General features: G+C 42.2%; 1 protein-coding gene and 1 pseudogene across 1 annotated transcript in view; both read right to left on the reverse strand.

Moving 5' to 3' along the window:
- Window positions 1-13,214, reverse strand: part of LOC147335386 (basement membrane-specific heparan sulfate proteoglycan core protein-like) — a 62,054-nt gene extending 48,840 nt beyond the window's left edge. Inside the window, exons 1-7 of the mRNA XM_086286058.1 lie at window positions 13,160-13,214; window positions 4,210-4,473; window positions 3,809-4,087; window positions 3,636-3,638; window positions 2,291-2,554; window positions 1,890-2,168; window positions 93-356 (exon numbers count right to left, since the gene is read on the reverse strand). Of these exons, the coding sequence (XP_086142184.1) occupies window positions 93-356; window positions 1,890-2,168; window positions 2,291-2,554; window positions 3,636-3,638; window positions 3,809-4,087; window positions 4,210-4,473; window positions 13,160-13,214 (1,408 nt within the window). The remainder of the gene's footprint in view (window positions 1-92; window positions 357-1,889; window positions 2,169-2,290; window positions 2,555-3,635; window positions 3,639-3,808; window positions 4,088-4,209; window positions 4,474-13,159) is intronic.
- On the reverse strand, window positions 2,910-3,539 carry LOC147335389 (uncharacterized; annotated as a pseudogene).

Consider the following 13,214-nt stretch of genomic DNA (forward strand, 5'->3'; position numbering starts at 1 on the left):
AATATAAACATGAAATCAACACAGAAAACTTCACATTGTATGTTTGATAATCATGAGTGAATGTATATTTCAAACTAAATTACTGAACTCACTGGTTTTCTCAATGGTGGCATCATCACTTTTATCAGTGTAGTAATCTGGGTTTCCTCTTGTTCCTCTGCAGCGGTAGATTCCTCCTTCAGATACTCTGATATCTCTGTTTTGTTGATCTCTGATTTGAACTTCATAGGGTCTTTGGGTTCGTCTGAACCACTCATATTTCCATCCATCAGAGCTCTGCACAGAGCAGGTCAGTGTCACACTGCCCCCTACTGGTATGATTGTTGTTCCTGCTGTCACTGTGGCCCTGGGTTTATCTACAATTAATTTACAGGAAAAAGTAGAATAGATTGTCACTTGTCTCAGGAAGAAATTTCTTACAGCACTGATCACACTTTAAATATTCACTGAGTAGTTTTGTATAAATGAGTAATCAGCAAATCAGACATATTAGACTGTGTTACAAAATCAAATTCCCTCTGATTTATTACCTGCCTATATTATATAATTTCCTCCTCGCCCTCTGCGGGCGGTCTTCTTTCAAGGTCGGGTCCTCTACCAGAGGCCTGGGAGCTTGAGGGTCTTGTACAGTATCTTTCCTGTTCGTAGGACTGCACTCGTCTGGACAGAGATCTTGGAATTTTGGTTCCTGGGATCTGCTGGAGCCACTTGCCTAGCTTGGGATCACTGCACCTAGCGCTCCGATTACACTACGTCTATTACTAAGGCCGTCTTCTTCCGTTAATCTACCACCCCTATGTCCGGTTGGTTAGGCATCACCATTTTGTGCACCTGTAACTGGAAGTCCCACAGGATCTTAGCTTGGTCATTCTTGACCACCCTACAGGAGGTCTCCCATTTTGGCCTCAGGGCTTCCAGGCCATACTCGGCACAGATGTTTCTGTACACTATGCTGGCCACTTGGTTATGGCGTTCCATGTGTGCCCTGCCTGCTAACATCTTGCACCCCACTGTTATGTGCTGGATTCTCTCAGGGGCATCTTTACACAGCCTGCCCCTGGGGTCTTGCCTGATGTGGCAGACCCCAGCCTCTATGGATCTTGTGTTCAGAGTTTGTGCCTGTGCTGCCCTGATTAGTGCCTCTGTGTTGTCTTTCAGTCCAGCTTTGTCCAGCCACTGGCAGGACTTCTGGATGTCATCCACTTCCTCTATCTGCCGGTTGTACATAACGTGCAGATACTATACTATATTTTCATCCTGTTTATTCATGTCATTATTGTCCTCAGATGATGGAGCAGCAGGTCAGCATTGGTGTCTCTAGACCAGCTGAAACTTCATGACACAAAGTGGTGACAAACTGTCTACAATGAGGCTACTATCAGTGTAGCGACTTCCACAGTCGCTAGAGCCCGGGGATGAAGCCTGCCTATTTGCCTGACGCGCTGTCAACTTTACTTAATAGTGCGAGAGGTGGAATTGTTTGCTTGTTTATTAAAGTGCTTTGAGAGTTTACAGTAATGTCATTGGCTCCTGATTCAGACTCTTACAACGTCACAGGCTCTAATGTAACAAGGCGAAACATGTTGTGCAGCGGTCAACAAAAACTATGGCTACCCAGCCCTCCTCTCTTTCAAAATCAAAACCAGTGAATTACAGACTGACGACGCCCTCTTAATGTCACCGCTAGCACCCACGTGACTCCCATAACAACCAAACAAATAAAAACCCAGTGATCATCAAAATTCAATACATTCAATTATGGCTCCTACAATCAGCTGCAGCTCTTTGTCTGACTAACAATGTAACATGCTTTGCAGACCATTGAATTCATCCTGTTCTGACCATTATGACATTTGTCAAATGGAGATCACACAACAAACATGACTTACTTGATACTGACAATGTGAAGGCTTCACTCCACTCTGTTGAAGAATATGAGTCATCTCTGCGTCGACTCTTACACATGTAGTCTTCACTGCTGGACTCAGAAACACTGAATGTCACATCATTATTGTGTGTCCACTGTGTGGGTGTCCTGGGGCCTCTCCATTTATACTCCCACTCAGTGGTTTCACCTCCTTCCTGCACCTCACATGTCAGAGTGATCGTCTCACCACTGAATATCTGAGGCCAGTTGGGTTGTTGTTTTACAACAACTTTACTGGAAACTGTTTACACATATTAACAGTTGAGATACAAATATAAACATGAAATCAACACAGAAAACTTCACATTGTATGTTTGATAATCATGAGTGAATGTATATTTCAAACTAAATTACTGAACTCACTGGTTTTCTCAATGGTGGCATCATCACTTTTATCAGTGTAGTAATCTGGGTTTCCTCTTGTTCCTCTGCAGCTGTAGATTCCTCCTTCAGATACTCTGATATCTCTGTTTTGTTGATCTCTGATTTTACCTTCAGAGGTTGTTTGGGTTCGTCTGAACCACTCATATTTCCATCCATCAGAGCTCTGCACAGAGCAGGTCAGTGTCACACTGCCCCCTACTGGTATGATTGTTGTTCCTGCTGTCAGCGTGGCCCTGGGTTTATCTGCAATTAATTTACAGGAAAAAGTAGAATAGATTGTAACTTGTCTCAGGAAGAAATTTCTTACAACACTGATCACACTTTAAATATTCACTGAGTAGTTTTGTATAAATGAGTAATCAGCAAATCAGACATATTAGACTGTGTTACAACATCAAATTCCCTCTGATTTATTACCTGCCTATATTATATAATTTCCTCCTCGCCCTCTGCGGGCGGTCTTCTTTCAAGGTCAGGTCCTCTACCAGAGGCCTGGGAGCTTGAGGGTCTTGCACAGTATCTTTCCTGTTCGTAGGACTGCACTCGTCTGGACAGAGATCTTGGATGTTGGTTCCTGGGATCTGCTGGAGCCACTTGACTAGCTTGGGATCACTGCACCTAGCGCTCCGATTACCTCTGGGACCCCTGTTACTTTCACCCTCCACATATTCTCAAGGTCTTCTCTGAGCCCTTGTTACTTCTCCATCTTCTTGTGTTCCTTTTTCCTGATGTTGCTGTCATTCGGTATCACTACGTCTATTACTAAAGCCGTCTTCTTCCACTTATCTACCACCCCTATGACCGGTTGGTTAGGCATCACCATTTTGTGCAGCTCTAACTGGAAGTCCCACAGGATCTTAGCTTGGTCATTCTTGACCACCCTACAGGAGGTCTCCCATTTTGGCCTCAGGGCTTCCAGGCCATACTCGGCACAGATGTTTTTGTATACTATGCTGGCCACTTGGTTATGGCGTTCCATGTGTGCCCTGCCTGCTAGCATCTTGCACCCCACTGTTATGTGCTGGATTCTCTCAGGGGCATCTTTACAAAGCCTGCCCCTGGGGTCTTGCCTGATGTGGCAGACCCCAGCCTCTATGGATCTTGTGTTCAGAGTTTGTGCCTGTGCTGCCCTGATTAGTGCCTCTGTGTTGTCTTTCAGTCCAGCTTTGTCCAGCCACTGGCAGGACTTCTGGATGTCATCCACTTCCTCTTTCTGCCGGTTGTACATAACCTGCAGATACTATACTATATTTTCATCCTGTTTATTTATGTCATTATTGTCCTCAGGTGATGGAGCAGCAGGTCAGCATTGGCGTCTCTATACCAGCTGAAAGTTCATGACACAAAGTGGTGACAAACTGTCTACAATGAGGCTACTATCAGCTGCAGCTCTTTGTCTGACTAACAATGTAACATGCTTTGTAGACCATTGAATCCATCCTGTTCTGACCATTATGACATTTGTCAAATGGAGATCACACAACAAACATGACTTACTTGATGCTGACAATGTGATGGATTCACTCCACTCTGTTGAAGAATATGAGTCATCTCTGCGTCGACTCTTACACATGTAGTCTTCACTGCTGGACTCAGAAACACTGAATGTCACATCATTATTGTGTGTCCACTGTGTGGGTGTCCTGGGTCCTCTCCATTTATACTCCCACTCAGTGGTTTCACCTCCTTCCTGCACCTCACATGTCAGAGTTATCGTCTCACCTCTGAATATCTGAGGCCAGTTGGGTCGTTGTTTTACAACAACTTTATTGGAAACTGTTTACACATATTAACAGTTGAGATAAAAACAGAAACATGAAATCAACACAGAAAACTCAACATTGTATGTTTGATAATCATGAGTGAATGTATATTTCAAACTAAATTACTGAACTCACTGGTTTTCTCAATGGTGACATCATCACTTCTATCAGTGTAGTAAACTGGGTTTCCTCTTGTTCCTCTGCAGCGGTAGATTCCTCCTTGAGATACTCTGATATCTCTGTTTTGTTGATCTCTGATTTGACCTTCAGAGGTTCTTTGGGTTCCTCTGAACCACTCATATTTCCATCCATCAGAGCTCTGCACAGAGCAGGTCAGTGTCACACTGCCCCCTACTGGTATGATTGTTGTTCCTGCTGTCAGTGTGGCCCTGGGTTTATCTGCAATTAATTTACAGGAAAATGTAAAACAGATTGTCACTTGTCTCAGGAAGAAATTTCTTACAGCACTGATCACACTTTAAATATTTACTCTTAGTAGAAATGACTAATTACTCTGCACGTGACATATTGGACTGTGTTACACAATCAAACTCGCTCTGATTTATTATTTATAAAAAGAGAAATGTCAGATAAAACATTTTTAAATTTCTCATCATATCTGTTTCCCTTTTCATTAATATTTTAATAGTTTCAGTGCACTGAACAACAACCTTTATTTCTGTTGGAGTCTGTTGAGTGTTATCATGAATTTTCAATGTAAAATGTTATTTAGCAGTTGTCATTGAATTATTTAAAATTGAAACATTAAATCAATGAAAATAACTTTCAGTCATTTTAAATGTTTGAATATTGTCATGGATGGCCGATCATAAGTGTTCAGTGCAACGCGTGCTATCTTCCTTTTCCCAAACAATCATTTTGAATATGTTTTTGATAGTAGTTAAAAATACTAAAACACTACTATTAATAGTTCTATTTTAATATAGTACTGTTAAAATTAATTAAAATTTAATAGTAGTAAAATTACTTTATAAACTCTGATAAGAACAAATAGTCTGGGTATAAGAATAATAAACCTCTCCCACACTCCAGAAGAAATGAAAGATGGCAGTCAGTGCACTGTAACTATTGAAATATGATTTTCTGATTTTCACAGATTCAAATAAAGTAATAATAATAATAATAATAATCAAATAATATGATCACTTCTTTCTTGGCTCTTGACGGAGGTGGTCGCACTTTCTCCTTCTTCCTCTCACTTTCCCTTATCTGTCCTGCTTGGCCCTACATAGCAAACAGGTCTGGCCCAGAGCTGGTGTCAAGCCGGCACTGCTGGCTGACTTCTGGCATGGTAAGTGGTATGTCATCCAGATATGGGCCAGACCTGGCAAAGATGGCACTGTCTATGTGATGGCATGCCACATCTGGCTTGATTGTGGTTTGGTTTATGTGGCCCAGGTTCATAGAAAACAGGTCTGGCCCGGATCCGACATCAAGCTGGCACTTCTGACTGACTGCACAGCAAAATCTCCATTGTTAAATTAACACTAGAGAGTGTCTATATGGGTCCACACCTCTGAGTGTTAAATACAACACTGTTGAGTGTTAAATTAACACTTTTGACAGTGTCATATGTTTAAAAGTAACCTAGTCAGTTTTGAAGATTAACAATGGCTAACACTGAGCAGTGCTGATTTTCTAACACTGGAATACTTCTAACATTTTCAGTTATTTTCCAGTGTTAGAAAATCAGCACTGCTCAGTGTTAGCCATTGTTAATCTTCAAAACTGACTAGGTTACTTTTAAACATATAACACTGTCAAAAGTGTTAATTTAACACTCAGAGGTGTGGACCCATATAGACACTCTCTAGTGTTAATTTAACACTGGAGATTTTGCTGGGTGGTGTCATGGCAGAGTGTATGTCAACCAGATGTGGGCCAGGTCTGGCAATGAACTATTTATGAACTATTTATGTTCCTATTTTCTGATCGGAAGGTTAGTGGTTCAATCCCTAGCTCCTCCAGTCTCCATGTCAAGCACTCAGTTTAGAGAAAGTGTGTGATTGGGTGAATATGGCATGTTGTATAGAGCACTTTGAGTAATCTGTTAGATGAGATTCTATTAAAGAATCAGTCCATTCACTATCTGACCAGAGTTTTGTCATGTTACTTTTGCACTATTATGTTCCGGCACATGTTATTATTACATGGCTTGATTAAGGTACACATTAGGCTGACATCAGGGCCAGCACAGGGCCAGCAGTGTGTCTGCAACTGGCCCGTGGCTGCACACAACTTACACATGGCCCACATACCGCAAAGAATGACGGCCATTTGGTGGCCCGGTTCAGGTTTGCCAGAGATGATCCACATATGGGCCAGCACAGGGCCACCAGTGTGTCTACAACTAGCCTTGTGCTGGCCCATGTGTGGGCAGCGCTCGCTCCTGCTTCCTGTCAGTCAACTCAAATCAATTCTAACTCACCCTGTTCCTGGCTTTGTTCACCAAATCAAAAAGCTGGTTCTCTCCTGATGGATAATCAGCCCCCTACGTTTACCATAGACACCTGTTTCTCTCAGCTACTGGTGTCTGTGAAAGTAAACTCCTGATAAGTTTGTCAGTTCTTGTCTGTGTCTGGATTTTGATTCAGCCGTGACAACACATAAACAGAAAGATACAGGAGATACATCAATGCTGTTCATACTTTGTAAACAGGAAGAAAAAAAACTGTCGTACCTTCAGCATTTACATCGAAGAGTGTACTGAGCACTGAAATCAAGATTGAAACATCATCAAAACAGCAGCAAATCAACTCACTATGAAGTAAAAGATTTTTTAACCTCCTAGGACATTTTGGGTTATTTAGACCAAAATACTCAATTTTGCTCTACAAGGGCCTGATATTCACTTACGACATTATACTGCTACTGTTCTATCAAAATTATAAACAAATATCCTCATAGGTGGCTCTTATTTTTTATTAAAAACAAAAATAAGGCAAAAAAAAAAATCTGTTAATTCTTTGTTTTTACATTCATCGGGCCCCAATGTGACCAAATATCAAAGAGAACTTTAAAATGCATGCTGTGGAAGAGTTCAGGTCTTAGGAGGTTAAAGTAAATTTTCAGATCGGAGACTCATCCTCAAATTTCTTTGCTTATATGCTCTAAACTAGTAATGTAAAACAGCAGTGTTTCCAACGCAATACCCTGCTTTAAATGGACATAAGGTAATACCATTCGAATTCTCAGAGACTTGTTAACCACCTCATACACTTTAATTTACACCAATATAGTTTCTTAAATTGGTCACAAGAGAAAGTCAGTGATGTACTTACAGAATAACTCCAGCATGCAGAGCAAAGAGCGCTTCATCCTCACATCCAGCTCTGCAGCTCTCTGATGCACAGCTAAGCTTTCAGTGTTTTACTTTCACAAATAAGCAGAAGAAAGAGATGCTGTGCTTAATATAGATGAGACCGTAACTTCTTCTTCTCAGTGGCTTCCATGCTTCCTTCCCTTTTACTCTGAGCTCAACCATCTGCTATAACTTCAGCCGCATCAGTGTTTACGTTTCCTGTCCATTCAGAACATTCAAGCTTGTTCTCAGTGTTGTTCTCTTTCTCTGCGTTATAAAATAACAGTTCTGTTACTTCAAGTCAGGCAAAGCTTTCATTTAGGTTTAGTTTTACTTCTGTCTTCTTTAGAAACTCACTTTTTTCCCATACAAAAAAAGTCATACAACCCCATACATTTAGATTGCTATAATTCTGGAATATTTGTCTGGGTTTTTGAGACTGTCAGTGGCCGGATGGCAGCATATCATTTATTTCTGGCTGTCCTGAGCAGGTTCATGCAAAACATGCTGGGCCATAGTTGAGGTGAACAAACTTGCTTTGACATAATTAGACCAAAGAATATGCCTATAACAGGAAACAAGGTTAAGATACTCCCTTTTAAGTTGCAGGAAAAAAATAGACTTTTAGCTTGTTTTTTGTACTATTACAATGGAAAACATCCTTTCACTTCTGCTTTGATATGTAAATGTTTTCATCTTGTGGTTGAATTTTGGTTAGAAGGTGGTTGTGACCGGATTATTTATGTGGCTGAACTGATGGAAATGAGATGCAGGTTTTACAAACCAGAGGAATAAATGAACCAACGCACAAATTCATTTTCTTGCTTGCTAAATTGCAATGGTACAGATGCACACAGACCTTATTTGGTGGGTAAATGTGCCAAATAAAATACCAAAACACAATAATCAATATCTTTCTGCCAAAAACTATATATTTCTTAACTGAAAACAAAGCATAGCACTCAGTAACGTAAACCATTGCCATGCTTCTTTGCTATTCTACCATGTACCATGTGTTCACGTGTTCCTTGTTTGCACTTCTAAGGTAGTTTCTAGTACCAGGTTCTCGACTCTAAAGCAGCCACCAAAAATCAGGATCTTATAGATCCAACACTATTAAAAGATTTGAACTTTATTAACAATTTATTGAATAGTATGTTTTTGAATTTTATAGCAGTACTAACTTTAAAAGTTGAAAGCATATTGAGAAATACACAAAGCAAAAACCATGTATTGCCTCATTATGCTAAACGGTTGACTGAATTTTCTGTTCCCCTTTACACAAAAAAAGATGTGATATGTCAGGGATAAGATGCCACCATATACTCACTAGAGGTTATGTGCGAGCAGACGACAAATGTGTTTAGTGCATGTGCAATCAGTTTTTATTTTGAATTATATAGCAGACATTATTATTATTAGACATTATTTGGGGCGACTGTGGCTCAGGGAAGCGTATCTGTAACCGGAAGGTTGCCGGTTCGATCCCCGGGCTCTCTGTCCTAGTCGTTGTGTCCTTGTGCAAGACACTTTACCCTACTGCCTACTGGTGTTGGGCCGATGGCGCGATATGGCAGCCTCGCTTCTGTCAGTCTGCCCCAGGGCAGCTGTGGCTACAACTGTAGCTTGCCTCCACCAGTGTATGAATGTGAGAGTGAATGAATAGTGGTATTGTAAAGCGCTTTGGGTGCCTAGAAAAGCGCTATATAAATCCAATCCATTATTATTATTATTATATATAGTAACTAAAGCACATCATTTGCAAAATAAAACAGAAAAAAGGAAGTGGCTAGTCAGTAATTAATGTCTGCAGCAACGTGATGACAGATGAGAGTGGAGTTTTAAAAACTTGGTATCTTGAGTTCTGCCTATGATCTATCTCTGCTATCAGCTGTCAGGGCTCAATCGTGTTCTTTGGAAGGCTGTACAAATTCAGCTCAAACTGTTCTTCCTCTTTTTGGTTTAGTAGGCCAGAGAAAAAATGATAAAGTCACTGTGTTTTTTACTTAGCAGATACACAATACACAATTACTTTAAGTTGCACTTGAATTTATTTTCACAGGCATAATAACTCTGTGAAAGGCCTGTACCAAATAAGCACATTCATTTCCTCAGCCAACAATTATGTTCAGTGGAATAAGTGGTAGCAAAGTTTCAGTCCGTGGTGGTTGGGTGTGGTTTGTGGTTCAGCTGCAGGGAAGGGGTGGTGCAGTGGGTTCAGGGGGAATGCCAGAGGAGGCTGACCAGCACAACTGCTAGGCATCCACTAATATTCTATCCTGTTTTACACAGTAGCAGGCCTGGAACTGATATGTGTGTGATTTCTGGAAGGAAACTGTCTGAGACTCTATGTGTGTACAGTGGGAGATGTGCTACAAACAGACTGATTATAATCACAAGCCAAAGAAAGCTTATTCACCACAACAGTAATTCATCACTCACTATAGCAGCTTAAATAAACTCAGAACTTTCTACTAACCACACATCAGAGCCAGGCTGATGTGTGAGCTACGGCTGATAAAAGACAGAGTACATGCTTACTGTATTGCTATGATGGTTTCTAGAGCATGTATGACTTTTGTTGCCATGGAAACCCTGGCAACCCTGGCCCATTGGCTCCAACAAGAGAGGGAGACTGACCGAGGTGATAACTAAGTAAGAATAGATTAATGGCAATATAAATAAAGAAAACATGTTTGCCAGCAGGTAAGTAGTGTAAAGCATGCATGTATGTGTGGCAGAGTGTAAAAATAGCAAAATAACTCAAGAAATCATGCTGCAGTTAAGCACGATCAAGTAAGGATGTGGATGCCAAAGTCAGGACAGAGAGAAGCCTTCATAGCCAAGCTCACTGGGTCCAGGTGCAGCTCATGCAGGTAGTTAGCCTCCAGCAGAACAAAGCACAGTACAAACAACATAAATCTAAGACTGAGGGCACAAAAGGCCAAGGGGTCATCACACTTCTAAGGCATGTGCTAAATTTAAGTGAATAAGGAGATTCAGTTTTACAGACTCATCTGCAAAAAAAAAAAGAAAAAAAAGGAATGCTGCATGGAATGTAAATTTAAAAAAAGAGAGAATTGTGATTTGAAAATCTTATAAATCCATATATTATTTACAAACAAGCATGCTTAAATGTTTAATTGTTTAAAGTGATATATTTCATTTAATTTTACTATGTTGTTCAAATATTTGTTATGATCTCTATGTCTTGGACACAGGGTTTAGATTTTCATAGGATTTTTGTGGTTCATCTAGTTTTGTATTTTTTATAATCTTTGTATAATGGTACTATGTTCTGTATGATAGATATATTGATAGTCTTTAGTTTATAATGATAGTTGTTGTTTGTTTGTTTTTTTTTTTTGGGGGGGGGGTTGCTTTCCTTATGAGTTTGTTATCAGTGCCTTTAGTTCCTTGACTTCTTTATTTAAATGATTGTTTATCCCCTTTAGTATTCCCATTCTGTCCCTCCAGTCTTGTCTCCTTGTTTGTTTATCTTCTGTCTCTATGGTCTTCTGGTCTCATCTTATCTTCCTGTCTTATTTTGATCTCTTGTGTCCATAGTGCTTTGTGTTTAGTTAGATTGGTTTTAATTAATAATTAAGATAATTAAGTGCGCATGCGCCAACCAGCGTGCAGCCTGTTACAGTCGCTCCTGCTTTTCTCTTAGTTTAGCTCTTTTTTCTTACGTATTCTTTTTTTTTTCTGACTTGTATTTTCCTCCGTTTTCTATCTCTTACTCAATCATGTGGATTGAGAGAGTTTTTGTTCTTCTGGTGGCCGTGGAACTGTTACTTTTATCATGGAACGGGACCGCGGCACATCTCCTACACGCACGGACTGTTTACTCCAGAGATCAGCTGATCGCCCTGATGCCGGCCGGCTCGCTGGCCAGGCCCGCAGAAGTGCCCGCAGAAGTACCAGCTGAAATTTGGAGGAAAACACATCGGGGATGCAGAGGTCAAGGACAGAAGAGAAGAAAAAAGGTGACGGTGAGACAGCGGAGGCTCGAAGCGAGGAGGAGGTTTAAACCGTGTCTGCCGTCTATCGTGATGGGAAATGTGCGATCGTTGGCAAGTAAAATCGACGAGCTCTCAGCACTGGTACGGAGTCAGAGGGAATACCGAGAGTGTAGCCTGATGTGTTTCACCGAATCATGGCTGCACCAGGTCATTCCCGATGAGAATGCTTCCGTGGAAGGCTTCCACACTGTTCGGGCGGACAGGGACAGCATCGCTAGCGGTAAGCGTAAAGGAGGTGGGCTTGCTGTTTTAGTTAACAACCGGTGGTGTAACCCTGCCAACATAACAATCAAAGAAAGGATTTGTTGCCCGGACACTGAACTGTGTGCTGTTGGACTCAGGCCGTATTATTTACCCAGGGAATTCTCTCACGTCATCTTGGTGGCTGTTTATGTTCCCCCCTCTGCTAACCCCACAGCTGCATGTGACACTATCCACTCTGCCATAGCTCGGCTACAGACTCAGCACCCGAGTGCCTTTATTGTGATCTCGGGTGACTTCAACCATGTATCACTGGACAATACACTACCAACATTCAAACAATATGTGGACTGTCCCACCAGGGGAGAGAAAACTTTAGACTTACTGTATGCTAACGTCAAGGATGCATACAGCTCCTCCTCCCTCCCCCCACTTGGTAGGTCAGATCATAACCTGATTCACCTCACCCCCCGCTATGTGCCAATTGTGAGGAGGGAACCTGTGACCACCAGGACTGTTAGGAGGTGGTCAGAGGAGGCAATAGCGGAACTACAGGGCTGTTTCGAGGTGACCGACTGGGAAACACTCTGTGAGCCTCACGCCGAGGACATCAATGGGCTTACTGAGTGTATCACAGACTACATAACTTTCTGCACCGACTCCATTGTTCCAGCTCAGACTGTTCATTGTTACCCAAATAACAAGCCGTGGGTGACTAAGGACATCAAAGCCCTCCTCAACAACAAGAAGAGGGCTTTCAGAGGGGGCAACAAAGAGGAGGTGAGGAAGGTCCAGGTGTTACTAAAGGACAAGATCAGAGAGGCTAAGGACAATTACAGGAGGAAGCTGGAGTGGAAACTCCAGCAGAACAGCATGAGAGAGGTGTGGAGGGGCATGAAGACCATCACTGGATTCAGGGCAACCAACAGCAGGGGAGCTGAGGGAGGTGAGAATAGAGCCGACGAGTTGAATCTGTTTTTCAATAGATTCGACACCACAGTGTCTGCTCCCACCCCCACAACCTCACCTGCAGTCAGCCTGGAATCCAGAGCCACACCACTGTGCCAGCCTCTCTCTTCACATGTTGCCTCCTGTGAGATTCCTGACACCCCTCCCCCACCCATCACCTTCACTCAATACCAGGTTGAGATGCAAATGAGGAGACTTCACTCAGGCAAGTCTGCTGGACCAGACGGAGTGAGTCCCCTTGTCCTCAAGGCCTGTGCCCCCCAGCTGTGTGGAGTCTTTCATAAACTGTTTATGCTGAGTCTGAGTCTGCAGAGGGTCCCGGTGATGTGGAAGACATCATGCCTCGTCCCTGTACCAAAGACGCCTCGTCCCAGTGGCCCCCAGGATTACAGGCCCGTGGCACTGACCTCCCACATCATGAACACCCTGGAAAGGCTCATCCTGGACCAGCTGCGACCCATAGTAAGACCACATCTGGATCCCCTTCAGTTCGCTTATCAGCCTCGTCTCGGAACAGAGGACGCCATCATCTACCTGCTCAATCGTGTCTACACCCATCTGGACCAGCCGGCGAGCACTGTGAGGGTCATGTTTTTTGACTTTTCCAGTGCTTTCAACACCAT

This window comes from Aulonocara sp. 'chitande type north' Nkhata Bay, linkage group LG3, assembly GCF_057382095.1.
Source record: "Aulonocara sp. 'chitande type north' Nkhata Bay isolate Kocher_YH1m ecotype deep benthic linkage group LG3, A_spYH_male_GT1.1, whole genome shotgun sequence".
Taxonomy (NCBI): domain Eukaryota; kingdom Metazoa; phylum Chordata; class Actinopteri; order Cichliformes; family Cichlidae; genus Aulonocara; species Aulonocara sp. 'chitande type north' Nkhata Bay.